Source organism: Lipotes vexillifer, unplaced genomic scaffold (genome assembly GCF_000442215.2).
Source record: "Lipotes vexillifer unplaced genomic scaffold, Lipotes_vexillifer_v1.1 scaffold753, whole genome shotgun sequence".
Classification (NCBI taxonomy): Eukaryota; Metazoa; Chordata; class Mammalia; order Artiodactyla; family Lipotidae; genus Lipotes; species Lipotes vexillifer.
This window is the reverse complement of record NW_006783618.1, coordinates 858,913-881,383: the sequence shown is the minus strand read 5'-3', so window position 1 is coordinate 881,383 and position 22,471 is coordinate 858,913. Positions and strand designations below refer to the sequence as shown.

Genomic DNA, 22,471 nt, shown 5'->3' with positions numbered 1-22,471 from the left:
GTTCGAGCCCTGGTCTGGGAAGATCCCACATGCCGCGGAGCAACTAGGCCTGTGAGCCACAACTACTGAGCCTGAGCATCTGGAGCCTGTGCTCCGCAACAAGAGAGGCCGCAACAGTGAGAGGCCCGTGCACCGCGATGAAGAGTGGCCCCTGCTCGCCGCAACTAGAGAAAGCTCTCGCACAGAAACGAAGACCCAACACAGCCAAAAATAAATAAACAACAACAACAACAACAAACTCATCTGAAGGCAGCCTTGCCAGTAATGCTTAAAAATAAAACGATGTAACCACAGCAGTAATTCATATCAATGTGTGAGTTCTATAAGTACTAAGAACTCTTTCTAGAAAACAAAGAAGTATTTTTCATTCTCAAATAAGGAAATGGTTAATGGCAAATGGCACCTTCTGTCTGTCTATACAGTTGACCCTTAAACAACTCAGTGGTTAGGGTCTCACAGTTGAAAATCTGCATATAACTTAACAGTCGGCCTTCAGAACCCATGCAGTTCTTTATCTGTGTGTATACCTCAAAAATTAAAAAAAAAAAAAAAAATCCAGGTTCTTCCCTCTATCCAGAAGCCTAGTTTAGATTATTAATCTAGTATCAATACTAAGACTATACTTCCAGTGTAGAGATGGGAGGCTACTGAATCCATTTATTTTGTCTGCTCTGACTATCCACCTGCCCCGCGCCAGTTTGTTTTTCTTCACGGTGAAATATACCAAAACATAAACTGTTCTGATTCTGGCAAAAAACGCCAAAAAGGCCATGATAAACACTTCTAAAACATAATTTCTTAATATAATTCATTTTGTGTATGCTATATATAATTCATTCCTGTATGCTAAAACTATTCAGAAAATACACAAACCCCAAAACTGGTTTAAAAGGCAGAGATGAGGTATGAGTGCCAGAACAAGTCTTCTGCAGTTTCAGGTATGGAACCTAATTTCAAAAGTTAACTACAGCTCATTCTCAACTTCAGAAATTCTAGAAATGATAGTAGAGCAAGCTGAACTATGTCACAGGCCTCACTGCGTGATACGATAGAGAAAGAGCAAAATTAAGAAGAAAAACTATGCGTAGGGGGCTTCCCTGGTGGCGCAGTGGTTGAGAGTCCGCCTGCCGATGCAGGGGACACGGGTTCGTGCCCCGGTTCGGGAAGATCCCACATGCCGCGGGGCGGCTGGGCCCATGAGCCATGGCCACTGAGCCTGTGCATCCGGAGCCTGTGCTCCGCAATGGGAGAGGCAACAACAGTGAGAGGCCCGTGTACCGCAAAAAAAAAACCAAAACAATAACAACACAAAACTATGTGTAAACGAAACAAAATACTTACCAGTGCAAACAAGATTGCGGCATAAGCCATTTCGGAAATCATGAAATACACGATTCCGATGTTCCTAGGAACAAAGTAATGCATTTGATTTGATTAAAACTCACACAAGCCCCCAAACTGCCATGATTTTTTTCTCCTACCCAAAGTTCTTTATACCCAAATTATTTTTTACATGAATGAGAAAGGAGCCAAATTCAATACACATAAATTAAAAACAAAAGGTGAAAATAATTAACCATAGATTAGTTTCCCACGGGAATTAATATGAATACATATGTATATGTTGCTTATTATCTCAATTCTTAAAGGTATTTTTCGGGCTTCCCTGGTGGCGCAGTGGTTGAGAGTCCACCTGCCGATGCAGGGGACACGGGTTTGTGCCCCGGTCCGGGAGGATCCCACATGCTGCGGAGCAGCTGGGCCCATAAGCCATGGCCGCTGAGCCTGTGCGTCCGGAGCCTGTGCTCCGCAACCAGAGAGGCCACAACAGTGAGAGGCCCACGTACCGCAAAAAAAAAAAAAAGGTATTTTTCTTTTTTGCTGGAGTGGATTTTTAGTGATAATTTTCACCATACTTCTAAAATATTTCAAACAAAAGATGCCAAAAGTTTGGCTTGACCAAAACATCTACTATTTACCTTTTCAGTTATTATATACAAAAGCTAAAAATAACTACTTTCCAATTAAAAAACAAAAATGAAAACATACACTGACTCTAGCAAAAGCAATAAATCTAGCATCTGGTAAACTGGTCTTTCTTTTCAACAATGTTCTTCCATTCTGAAATACTCTCTTCAATTTAATACATTCATTTCCTGTGATAATTTTAATATTAAGGGCCTACATGAAGGTATCTGATCCATGACACTAAGCTTCTTTGAAAACCATATGTGAGTTGATTAAGTTCTTAACCCGTTAGCCTACAAAAACTGCTTTCTTATGAAATTTCACAACGTCAGCACAAACACAAAATGTTGTTCTTGTGATAGTTTTGAATCTATTTTCTGTTGAATTAAGTTCTGAAATACAGATTGCATCCTTTTCTAAAGGCAAATAGTAAAAACAGATGTACCTGAGGAGGTACACAGAAAAATCAGAACCTTATGCAATGATGGAAATGTTCTGTATCTGTACTTTCCAAAACTGTGACTGCTAGTCACATGTAATATGGCACTTCAAACGTGGTGTGACTGAAGAACTAAATTTTATTTTTTTAACATCTTTATTGGAGTATAATTGCTTTACATATCCCCTCCCTCTTGCATCTCCCTCCCACTCTCCCTATCCCACCCCTCTAGGTTGTCACAAAGCACAAGCTGATCTCCCTGTGCTAGGTGGCTGCTTCCCACTAGCTATCTATTTTACATATGGTAGTGTATATGTCAGTGCTACTCCCTCATTTCATCTCAGCTTACCCTTCACCCTCCCCATGTCCTAGAGTCCATTCTCTACGTCTAGGTCTTTATTCCTCTCCTGCCCCTAGGTTCTCCAGAATCTTTTTTTTCTTTTCTTTTAGATTCCATACATGTGTTAGCATATGGTATTTTTCTCTTTCTGACTTACTTCACTCTGTATGACAGACTCTCAGTCCATCCACGTCACTACAAATAATTTCGTTTCTTTTTATGGCTGAGTAATATTCCATTGTATGTATGTGCCACATCTTCTTTATCCATTCACCTGTTGATGGACACTTAGGGTGCTTCCATCTCCTGGATACTGTAAATAGTGCTGCAATGAACACTGTGGTGCACGATTCTTTTTGAATTATGGTTTCCTCACGGTATATGCCCAGTAGTGGGATTGCTGGGTCATACGGTACTTCTATTTTTAGTTTCTTAAGGAACCTCTACACTGTTCTCCATAGTGGCTGTATCCATTTAAATTCCCACCAACAGTGCAAGAGGGTTCCTTTTCTCCACACCCTCTCCAGCATTTATTGTTTGTAGATTTTTTGATGATGGCCATTCTGACCGGTGTGAGGTGATACCTCATTGTGGTTTTGGTTTGCACTTCTCTAATGGTAAGTGATGTTGAGCATCCTTTCATGTGTTGTTGGCCATCTGTATTACTTCTTTGGAGAAATGTCTATTTAGGTCTTCTGCCCATTTTTGGATTGGGTTTTCGTTTTTTTTTTGATATTGAGCTGCATGAGCTGCTTGTATATTTTGGAGATTAATCCTTTGCCAGTTGCTTCATTTGCAAATATTTTCTCCCATTCTGAGGGTTGTCTTTTCATCTTTATGGTTCCCTTTTCTGTGCAGAAGCTTTTAAGTTTCATTAGATCCCATTTATTTATTTTTATTTCCATTTCTCTAGGAGGTGGGTCAAAAAGGATCTTGCTGTGATTTATGTCACAGTGTTCTGCCTATGTTTTCCTCTAAGAATTTTATAGTGTCTGGCCTTACATTTAGGTCTTTAATCCATTTTGAGTTTATTTTTGTGTACGGTGTTAGGAAGTGTTCTAATTTCATTCTTTTACATGTAGCTGTCCAGTTTTCCCAGCATCACTCATTGAGGAGGCTGTCTTTTCTCCACTGTATATTCTTGCCTCCTTTATCAAAGATAAGGTGAGCATATGTGAGTGGGTTTATCTGTGGGGCTTTCTATACTGCTCCATTGATCTGTATTTCTGTTTTTGTGCCAGTCCCATACTGTCTTGATTACTGTAGCTTTGTAGTATAGTCTAAAGTCAGGGAGCCTGATTCCTCCATTTCTTGTTCTCAAGATTGTTTTGGCTATTCGGGGTCTTTTGTGGTTCCCTACAAATTGTGAAATTTTTTGTTCTAGTTCTGTGAAAAATGCCATTGGTAGTTTGATAGGGAATGCACTGAATCTAAATTTTAAATATTGTTTAATTTTAACTTATTTATGTAAATTTTAACTCTTTTAAATTGCCACCTGTGGCTAGTGATTACTGTATTAAATACTAGCCCAAATCTAAGAATACGGAGAAGGGAATAAAATCTCACATTTCTATTATGCTTGGCAACTTACAAACTATTCATTCATATACATAATCTCAATCTTCCTGACAACCTTGTGAGGTAAGAATATGTACTATTACCCCTGTTTGTAGTTAGAAAACCTAACCTCAGAGAGGTTAAAATGAATGGTCCTTTGCCTGCTAAGGAATAATTTATTCTTAAACTCACGGCATTTGGAAGAGCATTAAAACAAAACAAAATCCAAGAAATACTAAGAAAAAAGTTTTTAAAAAAATCTATACAAGTTCAAGTTTTATACTCACCTGCCTCATTTTAGCATGGATATAGAAGCAAGAATAACCCAGTTGAGAAATCTTCTTGGCTAGCAATTCAACTCTCTGAGAGGAGTTACAGAAAATGATCGACTGGTTTATCTGAAGCTGAGCACAGGGGGAAAACAAAACAAAAGATGACGTAAGGAAGGAAAACAAAACCCTTCATTAACTTTGCCAAATCTTGAAAATAGCATATAAGACTTAGAATCTCATGATACAAGAGAGATGCAAAACTGTAAAAATTTTAAGTACTATTCATTTACATAGTAGTTGAAGTTAATTTTTGTTGTAGAGCAAGTTTTTTTGTAGCAGAGTATTTTTCATAAGGGCCGCATAATTGCCAACAGGAGTAAAACACAGCCAATTCTCATTACTTGAGGTAGTTATGTTCTATAGAGTTACTGGAAACACTGAATTACTGAATATAGGACCACTGCTTCCAGGGGAAATACAGGGTTAGATTCCTGTGAGGAACACTTAACTTCTTCATCAACGGGTCAACAGATAACCTTGTTTTATGTGTGTTACTGGTTTTTTTTTTTTTTTTTGGCCCTGCCACACAGCTTGCAGGATCCTAGTTCCCTGACCAGGGATTGAACCCATGCCCTCTGCAGTGGAGGCACGGTGTCCTAACCACTGGACCACCAAGGAATTTGGTTTAAACAGTGTTACTGTTTAAAGACACCTTATTTACTCATGGCCCACAGCTCTGTAACTCATGCCTTTATGAAGTTTATCTAATACATTATCTCTGCAAGGCACATCAGTCTTCTTGTACTTAGGAGCGCTGGACAATACTTCAGCACTATGCCTAGGGGCCATTTAAAAGAGGGAAATCAACAGAAAAGCACAGAAATGTGGGAAATGTGGCACTAAATAGACTGTGAAAAGGGTGCTCATTTATAGTATGAGCTGAAACAAGAAAGCAGGGGGAAACCGCATGAGGTCTCAAATTTTTCACGTATGTCTGCAAATGACGTCAAGAGCACCTGAGTACTGACTTCGGGGTGACAAGGAAATTTTGGCAAATTTGCAAAAACAGAATCTGCCTACAACGGAACAATTATAATTACTGAGAATAATGAGGATTATCTGTAATTAAGGTCAAATTATTTTAGAATCAAATTAGAAGTGCCTGTGACTTGACAATCATACAATATCAGCTTCAGAACAACAACTCAAACTACCTTTAGGAAAAACTAAGGAATTTTTTTTTACACTGAAAATGCTGAGAGGGACTTCCCTCGTGGTCTAGTGGTTAAGACTCTGTGCTCCCAGTGCAGGGTGCCTGGGTTCGATCCCTGGTCAGGGAACTAGATCTCGCATGCTGCAACTAAGAGCCCACATGCTGCAACTTAAAAGATCCTGCACGCCACAACTAAGACCCGGCGCAGCCGAATAAATAAGTATTTAAAAAAAAAAAAAAGAAAGAAAAAGAAAATGGTGAGAAAACTGATACAACTGTTTGTTTTACTGAGGTTAAGTAGTAAGTAACGGACAACATTCAGCCGCTGAAGCCTAACAGACTTACCCTGGAGAAAAGTGTGTTGAGGCAGTGTACTTTTTGGCGCTCAGTTACATATGCGTAGTACTGGGTTACTCCCTTCAAAGTTAGTTCCTCCATCAGGTTAATCTCATAGGGTTTCTGCAAATGGGAATTCTGAAAAAAAGAAGAGTCTCATATTTAAATGAAAGCAGAGTCTATTTCTTAAACTCAGAATATATCCTCATACATTTCTGCCTGATAAACTCTTACTTTAAGGAATGGAGCCCTCTTTAAAACGTTATTAGCTGTCATGGAAGATGTAAATTACCATAAAATGGGAGATATAACATTCAGATATACAGCTAAGTTACTATTTTGTACTTTAAATATAGAATTACGCTGTAATCAATTTATCTAGAACCAATGGCTATGTCAGTCTGACACCAAAAGCTAAGTGAACAAATAAGAATCAAATTACTTTTGTATCTTAAAAAAATCAGTTAATTTATGCAAAACAAACCTTAATTGATCAGCTGAAGAAAAAGCCCCAAATTTGAAATCAGTGTAATATAGACTAGTAGTAAGATGTAATTATGGATAAAGATATACTCATGGACAACAGGATAGTACTGCTTCCAAGTACAGGTTTATACTCACCATGAACTTCTGTACACTAAGAGGGAAAGTAGCAGAATATAATAAAATCTGTCTGTTTTTAGGTAGCGTGAGAATAATATCCTCCATTATCTGCACAAAATCCTGTGACAGCAACTTATCTGCCTGCAGTGCAAAGAGAAGACGATCTTAAACACAATGAAATAATGTCTAAGGTCTTTGGTTAATAAGGCATCGTCCAGCAAGTTCATGGAACGCTCCTGGTTGTAAACAGTAAGTCCTCTACAACACTGCATAGCCCAAAGGCACCAAGACACATTACCAGTGATTCAGAAGGGGAAAAGTCTGTAATACTCATCTTCCAAGGAAAAAAAGTCCTAGACAGATATAATCCCTGTTCCCATAACAAAATTTTAATGTGACTTCCATTACAGAGACATTATGGTATAGTGGTTAAAACTACAGGCTACAGAGTCAAACTACCTGGGTTTAAAACTTGTCTCCTTATCAGCTATGTTGGGAGGTTTCTTAACCACTCACTATTTCAGTTTCCACAATTTAAAAATTAAGATGTCTTCTTACTGTAGTAACTACTTTACAGGATACCTATCTTATAGGATTCTTGCAAAAATTAAATGAAAAAACATGTAAAGCACTTAGTGCTAGCATGCAGTAACTAATAAATGTGCTCTCATTACTCAAAGATAAAAACCTGTTCTGAATTAGATCATGACGAAACTGCTCTAGTAATCTAAACACAAACAGGAAAATAACTTTAAAAACATCAACACTGATTTCATATACGTATAAAACACTGCTAGGTCCTAAAGATGCAGAGCTGAATAAGTTCTTAAAAGGCACTTATAACCTGGAAGTAACACATTATAACAGGGACGAAAAACCAAACAATACAAAGTTGTACGTTAAATGAGGGGTTAGAAACATTACATGTTTCTTAAGATGAATCACAGAATGGAAAGAGACTTAGAATGAACTTGGCTTTGAGATTATTCAACAACTTCTCTCACTGAAAAATAAAAACCTGGCTTTACTAAGAAAAAGACACAAGGCTGATTTAGTGCTATAAATTCCTATCATCTATTGTTTTTAAAGGGTAAAACATGTTTTATAAGCAAATTACTTTGAACAGACAAGAGTCATGCATTTATTAAAAGGTCATAGGGACTTCCCTGGTGGCAGAGTGATTAAGAATTCGCCTGCCAATGCAGGGGACATGGGTTCGAACCCTGGTCCAGGAAGATCCCACGTGCTGCAGAGCAACTAAGCCCATGTGCCACAACTACTGAGCCTGCAAGCCACAACTACTGAGCCTGTGTGCTACAATGACTGAAGCCCGCGTGCCTAGAGCCTGTGTTCTGCAACAAGAGAAGCCACCGCAATGAGAAGCCCACCCACCGCAACAGAGTAGCCCCCACTCGCCACAACTAGAGAAAGCCTGCGCGTAGCAACGAAGACCCAACGCAGCCAAAAATTAAAAAAAACAAAACAAAAGCTCATAAACACAAAGAGGTTATGCTTCATTCACTGGCAGTTATGAACAAAGCCAGAGTAGTACAGAATAGTATATTTCCAAACGAAGAGACATTACCTCATCCAATACTATCATCTGGACATGATCAACTTTTGCTACTCCTTTCTTGATAAGATCCAGGATTCTCCCAGGGGTAGCTATCACGACATGCACTACACAAGATTAGAAAACATATTTTTGTTAATTTTAGTTGGGGCAAAAACGATATAGTAAAGGTTTATATCATATATTTTATCAGAAATACTGCTGTAGAGGTAGGAGTAATACAAAGAGGCAAAAATGTGTTTTAGAATATGGATTTCCATTTCATCTTTGGTTGGCTAGAGAATACCTGTTAGTTTCACTGCTACGTGGGGGTGGGGCTACAACTTCCCAAATCACCTGCTCCAAATAAGGGGCATACTTCCTTGTCTTGGGGCAACCCCCAAGGAAAAACAAAAGGTATGCCAAGCTTCTGATACAGTAGCTTGCCTTTAATCTAGATCAATGGTCTTCCGAAGACTGTAATAAGGATCAAATAAAATAATCATTTTAAATAACAGGACAGAGGCTTCCCTGGTGGCACAGTGGTTAAGAATCCGCCTGCTAATGCAGGGGACACGGGTTCGAGCCCCGGTCTGGGAAGATCCCACATGCCGCAGAGCAACTAGGCCCGTGAGCCACAACTACTGAGCCTGCGCGTCTGGAGCCTGTGCTCCGCAACAAGAGAGGCCGCGATAGTGAGAGGCCTGCGCACCGCGATGAAGAATGGCCCCCGCTTGCCACAACTAGAGAAAGCCCTCGCACAGAAACTAAGCCCCAACACAGCAAAAATAAATAAATTAATTAATAAACTCATACCCCCAACATCTTCAAAAATAATTAAAAAAAAAAATAACAGGACAGCACAAAGAATATAGTAATTAAACTAATCAAATGATAATCACATATAAAATTTTGACTAAAATTCTATGTTTAATTTTATATAAGTGGATTTCGTTCTTGCTGTTTTCTTTTTTCACTAAATAATGTACCATGGAGAACTCCTCATTAAAAAATGAATACAGGGGCTTCCCTGGTGGCGCAGTGGTTGAGAGTCTGCCTGCCGATGCAGGGGAACGGGTTTGTGCCCTGGTCCGGGAAGATCCCACATGCCACGGAGCGGTTAGGCCCGTGAGCCATGGCCGCTGAGCCCGCGCGTCCGGAGCCTGTGCTCCGCAATGGGAGAGGCCACAACAGTGAGAGGCCCGTGTACCGCAAAAAAAAAAAAAAAAAAAAAAAAAGAATACAGGTCAGCTTCACTCTTTAATGGCCGTGTGGAATTCCCTTCAGACTATATCCAATGTATTTTAGCCAAACTCCCTTGACATTCAGGTTGCTGCAACTTTTTCAGTACAAACCATGCTATAGTAAACAACCTTGCATTTGTCCAATTATTTCTTCAAAAAAAGATTCTTAAAAATATACATTTATAATTTTGAAATATAATGCCAAATTGCCCACCACAGAGATTATATCAACTTATACGCCCATGTTGCAAGACAGCCAATTTCTCCACAAACTCACATTACTGGTTACTAATTAGCCTTGCCAATCTGAATTAACCTTGTCAATCAGATAGGTACAATATCACTTTACTGTTTTTATGTACAATTTAAAAAATTAGTAAGGCTGAATATTCTTTCAATTACTAAAACAATTTGTTTTTTTTTGCTTGAATTAAATGGTCATTTCTTTTATTCATTTTTCTACTGCAATGTTTGTTCCTTATTAATTTAAAAAACAATTTTAATAAGTTATTGAAAGGAAACACCTGTGTGTGTAATTACAGAGAGCCAGCCACCTTACATCAATCATTTCCTACCTGTATCATCAAGCCTCATTATGTCATCCCGTAAATTGGTTCCTCCTGTGGTTGCCATCACTTTAGCCCCTCCCATGTGTTTGCTGACCTGGATGCAAATTTGACTGACCTGTAGAGCAAGTTCTCTAGTGGGAACAATCACCATTGCTGGAAAATAACAAATAACAGAGAAAACAGAAAAAAAAAACAGCATATATTAAGAGTTTAAGAAGCTACAGAAATACTTCCCCTTGTAATTAAGACACTCAAATGAATAAATTTCCTAAAAAAAAAAAAAAGAATTTATTATAGTGTTCTAGATTTAGACTTTTCCTCAGTAACAATGCTATACAATTCTTATACTCTTATTTACAAACCCTTAAAGGGTTCTTTTGAGTTGTCAATTACTAGCCCAAAGTTCATTAGTATTTTAGTAAGAGATTCACTAGTCAAAATACCCAAATAAGAAACTCTTGCCGCCCAGTTCTATTTATATCGTATGAAAGTAAGTAACAGAGAGATGGCAGAAATAATAATTATAGATCAAGAAGGCTGGGGAAAAAAACAGCTGAAAATTTAAGAAAAAGCTTCAGAGATGAAAACTTAACTCTATTAGCTTACTCTGGGTACAGTTATGGAAATTTGTTTCTTCCTTACTGCCTAATCTCTTAAAATCCCCAAACCATAAGGCTTTAAAGAGAAAAAGTTCATGTTTCTACAAGGAACTCTGCAGACACACAGCTGTCACAAGAAACATTTCAGTTCCACAGTTTGTAAGTAACTATGTCAGATAATTTAACTTCTCAAGATCTTAGCTTTTCCTATCTATAGGACGATAATCTTATTTTGCCTATCTCACTGGAATGCTGTCATAGCTGTGTAATATGTAAAAGAACTTTGAAAACTAGAAATCTCTTTAAAAAAAGTTAGGAATCATTTTTACAAGACAACCAGGCCAAAAACCGTGAAAAGGATAAATACGAATTCCAGATTATTTAAGTTCTGACTAAAAAAAAGATGGTAATGGCTCCAAGATTTAAATCGCCATTTACAGTTTAAACAAACAACTAACCTTGTATATTGTCCTTCTTCAGGTCTAGCCGTTCAAGTAAGGGAATGAGGTAGGCACCGCTCTTGCCTGTTCCGTTTTTTGCTCTAGCTAAAATATCCCTACCAGATAAAGCAATGGGAATGCTCTCCTCCTAGAAGAGATAAGACAATGCAAATTACTTGTGAATAAAAACAGTACATAAGCAAATTCTTCTCTAAAACACACTGAAAGTATACATAGCTCTTTGGTATTATTTTGAAGTATTTTACAAGAATAAGTAGAGACCAAATAAATTAGCAGGAACAGTCCACATCACCACCAGTATCAACTGACATTTACCAGAACTGCTTATAAAATACATACTCAAGTAATTAAAAAAAACTGTATATGTAAGTCTGCATGTGCAAATGTGTTGTCTAAGGAAGCTGAGCATCAATAACCAAGACGAGTAACTTGGGCTAACATCATGAATACACAGAGGAAAAAAAGCAAAGGATATTTCACAATTAAAAACTGGAGGAAAAGACAGCACAAACAATATTCAAAGGAAAGACTGTAATAAGATATTCTGAGACTAGTAAACCAATTTGACCACAATGAAAAATTGCAGGTTGGACAACTTATCCCTACACAAAACAGGAATCAGCTGGAAAAGTTTAACCTCGGGTCCTATTTGATTTTTTTAAAAATCGTATTACATAATGTCCAATGTCTGTCTCACAGCCAACTTCTGTCCTGAGATGTGCTCAACTGGAGTCTCAACTCCATTCCAGTTATCTTGATCCATGGTCATATTACCAAGGCTGACTTCTCACTTTCATATTTGGCTTAGTTTGTCATATGTGTTTTGAAGAAGATAGTATTTCTTATTAGGACAAATTTCCTAGGCAATAGCAAAGGATTCCTAACGATTACTAAATATTAAATACACATATATGGAGAGAAATTTAAAAAGTAAAACAGGTATAAACAGAGAGGAAGCAGAACATTTCGATTTCTAAAACTAAACATTTTAATTTCTAAAACTAGAAAATTAGGAAAATAAATTAGGAAAAGAGATTCACAATCACTAAAATAATTAGTTCTTTCTATGCTTGAGCTCATGACCAAAAAAAGTATCTCTAGCACTTTAAAACTGTTACTGAAGGACTTCCCTGGTGGCTCCGTGGTTAGGAATCCGCCTGCTAATGCAGGGGACACGGGTTCGAGCCCTGGGCCGGGAAGATCCCACGTGCCTTGGAGCAACTAAGCCTGTGTGCCACAACTACTGAGCCTGTGCTCTAGAGTCCGTGAGCCCCAACTACTGAGCCCTCGTGCCACAACTACTGAAGCCCACGCGCCTAGAGCCCAGGCTCCGCAACAGGAAAAGCCACTGCAATGAGAAGCCTGCACATCGCAATGAAGAGCAGCCCCTGCTCACCGCAACTAGAGAAAGCCTGCGCACAGCAACAAAGACCCAACGCAGCCAAAAAAAAACCCCACACCATTACTGGAGAAATATCTAAATCATAAGCATCATGACTTTCATTTCCCACCATGACTCTTACTTACTCTAGAACCCCAATCACAGGGGTCAGATGGGTTCCGTATGGTCAGAATAACTAACACAGCTGCCAGAACAACTGCAAAAATGATCCAGTGACAATACTCTATTATCTTGTTCCTACAGCCAGCATTAAACAGTCTGCTTATTATGTATGGTAAAGCAGGTCAAAGAAGAAAACCTTGGTTTTGACCCTTTGGTCTTAATCTCTTCCCTCCTACTTTGAGTCAACTCTATTAATCTTTTGTTGTCCTGAAGGCCCGTTATCCCCATGGGTTCATTCTCTTCTATGGTTTTTAAACAGGATACCTGCATACTACTCAGTTCTACAGCAGAAAAAAAGGCTAGGTAGTCTCCCAGTGACTTCCTGAATCAAGTTCTTTAAAAGGATAAGACTTCTGGAAACCATAAACAAGATGAAAAGACAACCCTCAGAATGGGAGAAAATATTTGCAAATGAAGCAACTGACAAAGATTAATCTCCAAAATATACAAGCAGCTCATGCAGCTCAATATCAAAAAGACAACCCAATCCAAAAATGGGCAGAAGACCTAAATAGACATTTCTCCAAAGAAGACATACACATGGCCAACAAACACATGAAAGGATGCTCAACATCATTATTAGAGAAATGAAAATCAAAACTACAATGAGGTATCACCTCACACCGGTCAGAATGGCCATCATCAAAAAATCTACAAACAATAAATGCTGGAGAGGGTGTGGAGAAAAAGGAACCCTCATACACTGTTGGTGGGAATATAAATTTATACAGCCACTATGGAGAACAGTATGGAGGTTCCTTAGAAAACTAAAAATAGAACTACAATATGACCCAACAATCCCACTACTGGGCATATACCCAGAGAAAACCATAATTCAAAAAAAACACATGCACCCCAATGTTCACAGCAGCACTATTTACAATAGCGAGGACATGGAAGCAATCTAAATGTCCATCAACAGAGGAATGGATAAAGAAGATGTGGTATATGGGCTTCCCTGGTGGCGCAGTGGTTGAGAGTTCGCCTGCCGATGCAGGGGACATGGGTTCGTGCCCTGGTCCGGGAAGATCCCACATGCTGCGGAGTGGCTGGGCCCGTGAGCCATGGCCGCTGAGCCTGTGCGTCCGGAGCCTGTGCTCCGCAACGGGAGAGGCCACAACAGTGAGAGGCCCGCGTACCGCAAAAAAAAAAAAAAAGATATGGTACATATATACAATGGAATATTACTCAGCCATAAGAAGGAACGAAATTGGGTCATTTGCAGAGACACGGATGAACAGAGTCATACAGAGTGAAGTCAGAAAGAGAAAAGCAAATGTCATATAATAATGTGTATATATGGAATCTAGAAAATGGTATACATGACCTTATTTGCAAAGCAGAAAGAGATTTGGACGTAGAGAACAAATGTATGGTTACAAAGGGGGAAAGGGGTGGGGAGGGAGGGATTGGGATTGACACATATACATTATTGAAACTATGTACAAAATAGACAACTGATGGGAACATACTGTATAGCACAGGGAACTCTACCTAATGCACTGTGGTAACCAAAATGGGAGGGAGGTCCAAAAGGGAGGGGATACCTGTATGTGTATGGCTGATTCATTTTGTTGTGCAGTAGAGGCTAACAAAACATTGTAAAGCAACCATACTCCAATAAAAATTAATAATAAAAAAAAAGATAAGACTTCTGAATGAAGTAAGACAGGGCAGAATTAGATTGGGTGTATCCTAATTCCTATTTGGGGTTTATCTTTTGCCTTAAAGGCCATTCACTGACTTCTATTCCTCCACTCTGACAGGACTTATGCTCTACAGAAACTGTTTAAGGACAGGACTTTAACAAAGTAAGCTAGTCTGTAAGTTAAGATGCACTGTATTTCATCTCATATGGTGAGCATTATGATTAGCAGTCAGGAGATCCAGTATATCCACACGGTCTCTTACCACTGTTTGCTAGGAAGATTAAGTAATATGAAGCAAGAGAATTCAAGTCCGTCTCAGACAGCTTTGAAACCCAAGAGGAAGTCATGGGGAGCTGCCAGGGAGAAGAGGAAGGAGGAAGGAAGCTAAATAATTTTTAAAAACTTACTGTGATGGACACTATGTTTAGATACTTAACGTTAATTATATCCTTTCAAGTTAGGTACATTTTGTTTTACAACTGACAAATGGATCCTCAGACTGTTTTACCGAAGGTCACAAAGAAAGAAATGCTAGAACCAGGATTTGAACTTCGGTTTGCAAACAGAGAAATCAGTACCTCATATACCACTAAGTACAATGTACAGCCATTTTGGAAAACAATCTGGCAGTTCCTCAAAAAGTTAAAGAGTTACCATATGAACCAGCAATTCTACTCCTAGGTATATACCCAAGAGAAATGAAAATATCTCCACACAAAAATTCATACACCAGTGTTCAAAGGAGCATTATTCATAACAGCCAACAGTGGAAACAACCCTACAAGTGAAGAATGGATAAACCAATGTGGTATAGCTATATAGTGGAATATTATTCAACAATAAAAAGGAATGGAGTACTGATACATGCTACAATATGGATGAGCCCTAAAAACATGCTAAGTCAAAAAAGCCAGTCACAAAAGAGCATATATTGTATGATTCCGTTTACGTGAAACTGTCCAGGATAAGCCAATCCATACAGACAGAAAGGAGATTAGTGGTTGCTTAGAGCTAGGGGAAGATGAAGGGTGATTACTAAAGTTTCTTTTTGGGGTAATGAAAACGTTCTAAAATTGACTGTTTTAGTTGTGTGACTGCACAACTGTGAATATACTAAAAAACAACGAATTGTATACTTAAAATGTGTGAATTGTGTGCTGTGTGATTTATACCTTAAGGCCACCAAAAACAAAACAAGGCAACCAAAAACAAAAACAAAACCCACCAAAAACAACAACACAATAAACAGAAACCTTAACCTTAAACGACCTTAAGGTCTGATTCTGCCACTTTAGCTCTCCAAAGTCCATGTTCCACTGTAAGGTCTAGGGACTGAGCCAGTATGTATTTATTGTGTTTTTATAACCCTACTATCCATCCATTCCCCTTTCTTAGTAGCACTGTAACTTTGAGGAATTACATCCTCCCCACCCCAATAGATAGTCTAGCCAACTTCCTCAGCTATATGGAGGACAATGACTGAAGCCAGGCCTGGCTGAATGCTCCCTTCTAAGAATTGAAATTGCTATAGTGCATCCTATAACGATTTACAGCTTCCTGAGCCCTTTAGGGCTGCCTTGGTTCTCGGCCAATGCCAAGTGCGTTTCTCCAGACTTCTCCCTAATCTTGTGAATTCCTGATATTCAATAAATTTCCTTTTGCTTAAGTTAACCCAAGTTGGTCTCTGTTGCCTACAACCAAAGAATGGGATACCTTCCAATTTCCTAGTACTGAGAGGCGTTTTACAAAAGTATAGTACCTGAAAAGGCTCCAAATTGCCCAGCTAGCTGCTTTTAGAGTAGCTACTTCTTTTTACTTCCTAGGACTAGCTGAATTTAAGAACCTTAATTTCAGGGGGAAAAAATATAGGTACTGTGGAGGAGGTAAGCAATGGTTACGACATCTACTGCTACCCAGAAAAAAAAGGAGACGGAAGATAGTAATTTCAAAAAGAACACCTCCACCTTAAGGAACACACCCCAATTTTACCATAGTAACCAATGAAGACATGCATTTAAAGACTTTGAGAATTTAGAAAAATAATTCTTTTGGCAATAAATCCATGTTAGCAGGAGGAATGAATTACAAAAGAATTAAGAATGCTCTAATTCTTAACTATAAAGTTAATAAACGACCAATTAGACTTGGTTAACAAAATAATTTCTCAAAATAATTTGAGATTCTTGACCTGATATGAAATTTGGTTGCCAAAAGAAGGAACTTCCACGTTTCCCTCAATAATGAACTACTTGCCATTCCATCATCTTCTTACCTAAAAAGTCTTCAAAAGTTGTGCCTAAGGTCTGGAAGCAGCAAGAGCTGTCACCAGTCATCCCCAAGTTAATATAAGGTTTCTCAATGTTAAGCAGAATAAGACAAACTCTTAGGTCCTCCAAAGAAGTCTCTATTCCTGTAAAGCTAGGCCTCAGAATGGCATGCTTATGCTACTGGGCACAGCATTCAGACCTAGAACTAGAATCACAGATGGCTGTACCAAAGAAAAATGTGTGGAAGCAATCTGTAGTATATCTGGTTCCAGCCTGTCAGTGTAAAATTACATCGTCTCGAAAGATTTTAAGTGCCTCATTTTCTAATAATCTTATAGCCAAAGTGCAACTAAGTCAGATCTCTTAAAAAAGATTCAAATGTATATGACACCCATCTGGTCAAGAGGATTTTATATCTGGAGAGAAAAAAAAAAAAGCCTGGATAAAACTGTAAAACTAAGTACTATAAAGACAATAGACACGTTTTAGATAAAGAAAAAAACTAACAAAAAAAAAGTGAGGAAAGAAGGTAGACAAGAAGAGAATAGAAGAAAGCCAGTCATGAGGTTGGATTTTACTAGAGGACTTCTAGATTTCTTTTGGTTCTAAAGTCCTAGTATTTATGGTTTGTTACACTGAATGATTCTAAGAAGCATGTTATCTTGTGTTTTCCATGGATCCTCAGGCAAAACAATAGTGCAGGAAAAAGCAACGTGAATGATAGTCTCAGGTATATAGAATAATACTTTATATTCATACTCTGCTTGCTATTTCAAAATACACCTTGGAGCATTGTGGATTCAGTTCTAGATCAGTGCAATCAACTGAGTCACACAAATTTTTTTGTTTCCCAGTGCATATAAAAGTTATGTTTACACTATACTATAGTCTATTAAGTGTGCAGCAGTATTGTGTAAAAAAATAATATACACACCTTAATTTAAAAATAATAACCATCATCTGACAACACAGGGTTGCCACAAACCTTCGATTTGTTTAGAAGAAAAACAAAACCAGTAAAAACCCAAACGCAGTATCTGCAAAATACAGTAAAGCAAAGCACAGTAAAACGAGGTATGCCTGTACACAACCTTCGATCCTCACGATAAAAACCCTGTGAAGGAGATCATTTCTACTTTACAGAAAAAGCTAGATGGTAGACTGGCTAAGTGGCTGGAGAGTTAATTATCTATATGCTATACCAAACTGAGAATGCAAATAACAAAGTGAGTTTTAAAATTTAATACAAAGGTGTGAAACAGGAGTCAGCAAGGGTCCGTTAAGAATTAACTCTGCTAAATGAACCAATCTCCTTTTTTGATAAAACTACTACATAAAATAAAACCCCATAACATTTATTGGGCATTTGTCACCTATTAGCCACTGCAGTAAGGATACTAACATGAATTACCTCACTTAATCTTTACAACAACCCCACGGTATACACTATTATATCAATTTTATAGGTCAGAAAGCGGAGGCTTCGAGACATTTAAATAATCTCCTTAGAGAGGAGTGGAGTTGGGATTCAACCCGCGCAGCCTCACCGCAAAGACAGTGCTCTCAAACACTTCTCTAGACAAAGTTCGCTTACAGATATCCATTAACCATAATTCCAACAAAGCAATACAACTGAGGGCCTATTTCCTGCCATGTACCTTGCTAAGTACTAGAGATACAAAGTTGAATGATAAGTAGAAAAGTGCCCATAAAATGTTTCACTCCTATAGATAAAACAGATTAACATGAACTACTGTATTATAGAAAAGCAGATTCCTAAATATTTTTGATATATGAACTCAAATTGCCTGATGAGGTATAACTTTATCTTGATACTTTCTCTAACCACAACAAACTCCTTTCAGTTTGTCCACAAAGGCACACTCTCATCCCCAGGCAATCACCATTCCACTGTTCCCCACTTGGAACATGGATCACTTCTTCCAGGTTGTTCCATCTTCCCTAGTAGCTACATATATGTGCATTTTCAACTACATATATGTGCCCATTACATTACACTGAAATTACCTGTACAATAAGCTGTCCTTTCCACCAGACTCTGAGTGCAGGAACCCCATTTATCTTGTTCATCATAACACCCTCAGGGTCTAACACTTTCTAGGTCACTTGATACATGTTTGTTCAATGAAAAAGTACTCAATGATGTCACAGTTTGTCCTGAGTACAGCTTGGATTCAACAGCTTCAATTTATGTGAAGACAACAATCACATTTATCAAATCTGTACATGTATAACACATGTTTAGGTCTACAGGCATGTATGTGTATACATACATATATTTCCTTGCTCTTTTCACTGAAAGAGCGCACCTAGTGCTTAGATCTTGGTCCCTGATACTATTCCCCACTCATTGGAATCAGAGTTCCTTGGAGAAATAGCTGATTCTGAGGCTGGGGAAGGGTGGCTCTACAGATAAGCTTGACATCATGATATACCAAAAAGGAAGTGCTCAAGAAAAACGAAGGGGGAAGGGAAGGGTGAACAGGTGGAGCACAGAGGTCAGTGAAACTACTCTGTATGATACTATAATGGTGGATACATGTCATTATACATATGTTCAAACCCATAGAATTTACAATACCAAGAATGAACCCTAATGCAAACTATGGACTTTGGGTGATAATGTGTCAACACAGGTTCATCAGTTGTAACAAATATTGCTCTTGTGGGGAATGCTGATAATGGGGGAGGCTGTGCATGAGTGTGGGCAGGGATTTATGAAAAATCTCTTTTGCTCAATTGCTATGAACTTAAAACTGCTTTATAAAATAGTCTATCAGAGGAAAAAAATGAAAGAGGCACATTACAAACACAAAGGAACTGGCCTGAAGGAGCTCACGCTGGCCAAATATGGGACAATTCGAGCACAAAAATACCATTAAAGGGACTTCTCTGGTGGCACAGTGGTTAAGGGTCTGCCTGCCAATGCCGCAGAGCAACTAAGCCCATGCGCCACAACTACTGAGCCTGCGCTCTAGAGCCCGTGTGCCACAACTACTGAAGCCCGTGCGCCTAGAGCCTGTGCTCTGCAACGAGAGGCCACCACAATGAGAAGCCCGTGAACTGCAACGAAGAGTAGCCTCCCCTCACCACAACTAGAGAAAGCCCGTGCACAGCAACGAAGACCCAACGCAGCCAAAAATAAAAAATAAATAAATACATTTATATATATAAAAAATACCATTAAAAAAAAATTCATGAGTCCACACTGATAATATATAGATACATAAGGAGGAGTTAGGGGGAAATTTTTATGAATAGTAGTATATCTGCATTGCCTTAAAATGCTCCCCAAAGACTGTTTATTAGTTTTAAGGTGGTGGTGAGGAGCAATAATTATACAGCAGAAAAATCAAGACACCACTTCGAAAGGGTAATCAAAATTAAAATCACCCTTGAGGAAAAGATGAACACTATACTCCAAATGTGACTTCTGCGGTATTCTGGCTAAGAATGCATAACTTGAATCTAATCACATGGAAATATGAGACAAACCCAAAATGAGGAATGTTCTACTGGAAGAAAAAAAAAAGGAAGGGGGCCATATTTTTAACATGTCAATGTCATAAAAGACAAAAAAAGAATAGGGAAATGCTCACTACTAAAAGAGATGTAACCATTATATGCAATACCTGATCCTAGGATGAATCCTGTATGGAAGAGAAAAATAATGCTTTAAGACAAAATATGGGGGCCATTTAAAAATAAGACTACAAATGACAGATGAGATAGAAATATTGCATTAAAGTTAAATTGACTGAACATAACTGTACTATGATTATTCAAGAGACTATCCCTATTCTTAGGAAATACACAGTGAAATATTTAGAAATAAAGCGCCATGATTTTGTAACTTACCATTTAAAGGTTCAGAAAGTGTGTATGCCTGTGTGCACATATATATATATATGTGTGTGTGTGTACAAACTGGAGAGAACTGTTGTTTCACTGTATCACTCCCGCAGATCAAAAAGTGTGTAACGCTTAACCCATAACATTATACATATGATAAAAAAGGGGAAACATACCTGAATAGGAGATGGCTTTTCCCAGCCCATTTCAAAAATTCCCATCAGCAACTCCCGTTTCAAACAGTAATCTTCAAACTCATTTCCTTTTGTGGAGGTCACATCCTGGTCAAACAAAAACAGACAAACAACATCAGAAGAATGAAGTACAATTGGGTTCCTTTGGTAATTAGCATGCTTAATAAAGTGTTTGAGAGACTAATTCTTTACCCCATTTAAAATATAAATATGCGCAGGTTAGTTCTGTCTTGATCTATAGTTCAACTGAAAAATAACCACTCTCTTTAACACACACAAGCCATTTAAAAACTATGTTTTGGGGAAAGACCAGCCACCCCGTGGTCATTTTTCTCTAAGGACTGATGGAATACTGTTATTTCTATATAAGTATCAAACCACAAGATATGAAGTCAAACCCTAGCTCCACCATTCACTGCCTACAAATATCCTAGTCTAAACCAGGGTTTCCCAAGTCCAGCACTATTGACATTTGGGCCAGAAAATTCTTTGCTGTAAGGGGCTGTTCTGTAGCATCCCTTCAGCTGTGATAACCAAAAATGTCTCCAGCTATTGCTAAATGCTTCCTAAGGGACAAAAATTGCCCTTGGTTGAGAACACTGGGCTAAGAGAACTAACCTCTCAACTTCAGTTTTCTCATCCACAAAATGTGGACAATACCTACCCTGAAACTTACTGTGCTGCTGGAAACAAGAGAATTTTGAGAAAACGCCTTGAAAACCATAAAAGCATTCCACAAAAGAAATAAGATATATATACGTATAAACACGATATTTAATATATAAATTATATATTAAATACTGTATATATAGTAATAATTATTGCATTGTATACTGTATATTAAATATTACATTATATATTGCAATAATGTGTATACATACACATTATTACTAATTCCTCTAAACAGTGGAAATTTGGGGCAACTCATCATACATGAGTGATAAAATTTCAACCACTCCAACTTAAGAGTAAACACAGTGCCTGTTATCATTAAATAACTACTTCACTTTTAGAGTTTCAGCATCATTTTTCCACTTGAATGTTACAACCAACTTACCGAAGTTTTGATTCTTAGATCCTTTGGAGGGAGTTTTAAAGTCTTTTTCCAGTCATCACCAGGTCTAGAGAGAATACAGTAAAATTGAAGTATCAGAATTCACAGCATTAGTATTCTAAAATACAAAGATAATTCATCTCAATTATAATTCTAAAAAGTAAACTAAGTTTAACATATTGCCGTTTACTTAAGAATACAGGTAACAAAAGAGATAAACAATTTTAGAAAAACTGTTTTGTTACAAAGCACAACAATCTAGGGAGAATTTTAAAAAATCAAGAATAGGGGCCTCCCTGGTGGCGCAGTGGTTGGGAGTCTGCCTGCTGATGCAGGGGACGCGGGTTCGTGCCCCGATCCGGGAAGATCCCACGTGCCGCGGAGCGGCTGGGCCCGTGAGCCATGGCCTCTGGGCCTGCGCGTCCGGAGCCTGTGCTCCGCAATGGGAGAGGCCGCAACAGTGAGAGGCCCGCATACCGCAAAAAAAAAAAAAAAAAGAATAGAAGGGAGTAAGGTATCCATCCTCTTAAGAGAAGCAGAGTTGTATACAGTCCAACCATTTTCAAAACTAGTAACCCATATGTTTTGTTTGACGGGTGTGTGTGTGTGTGTGTGTGTGTGTGTGTGTGTGTATTTTTGTGGCCTCTCCCGCTGCGGAGCACAGGCTCCGGACGCGCAGGCTCAGCGGCCATGGCTCACGGGCCCAGCCGCTCCGTG

The 22,471-nt window shown here is 38.4% G+C and overlaps 1 protein-coding gene across 1 annotated transcript in view; it reads right to left on the bottom strand.

Annotated features, from left to right (window-relative positions):
* Positions 1-22,471, bottom strand: part of DDX6 (DEAD-box helicase 6) — a 36,072-nt gene that overhangs the window by 7,754 nt on the left and 5,847 nt on the right. The window contains exons 3-11 of the mRNA XM_007456303.1: positions 21,758-21,821; positions 20,683-20,787; positions 11,151-11,280; positions 10,100-10,246; positions 8,314-8,408; positions 6,747-6,869; positions 6,135-6,263; positions 4,592-4,708; positions 1,342-1,405 (exon numbers count right to left, since the gene is read on the bottom strand). Coding sequence (XP_007456365.1) covers positions 1,342-1,405; positions 4,592-4,708; positions 6,135-6,263; positions 6,747-6,869; positions 8,314-8,408; positions 10,100-10,246; positions 11,151-11,280; positions 20,683-20,787; positions 21,758-21,821 — 974 coding nt within the window. The remainder of the gene's footprint in view (positions 1-1,341; positions 1,406-4,591; positions 4,709-6,134; positions 6,264-6,746; positions 6,870-8,313; positions 8,409-10,099; positions 10,247-11,150; positions 11,281-20,682; positions 20,788-21,757; positions 21,822-22,471) is intronic.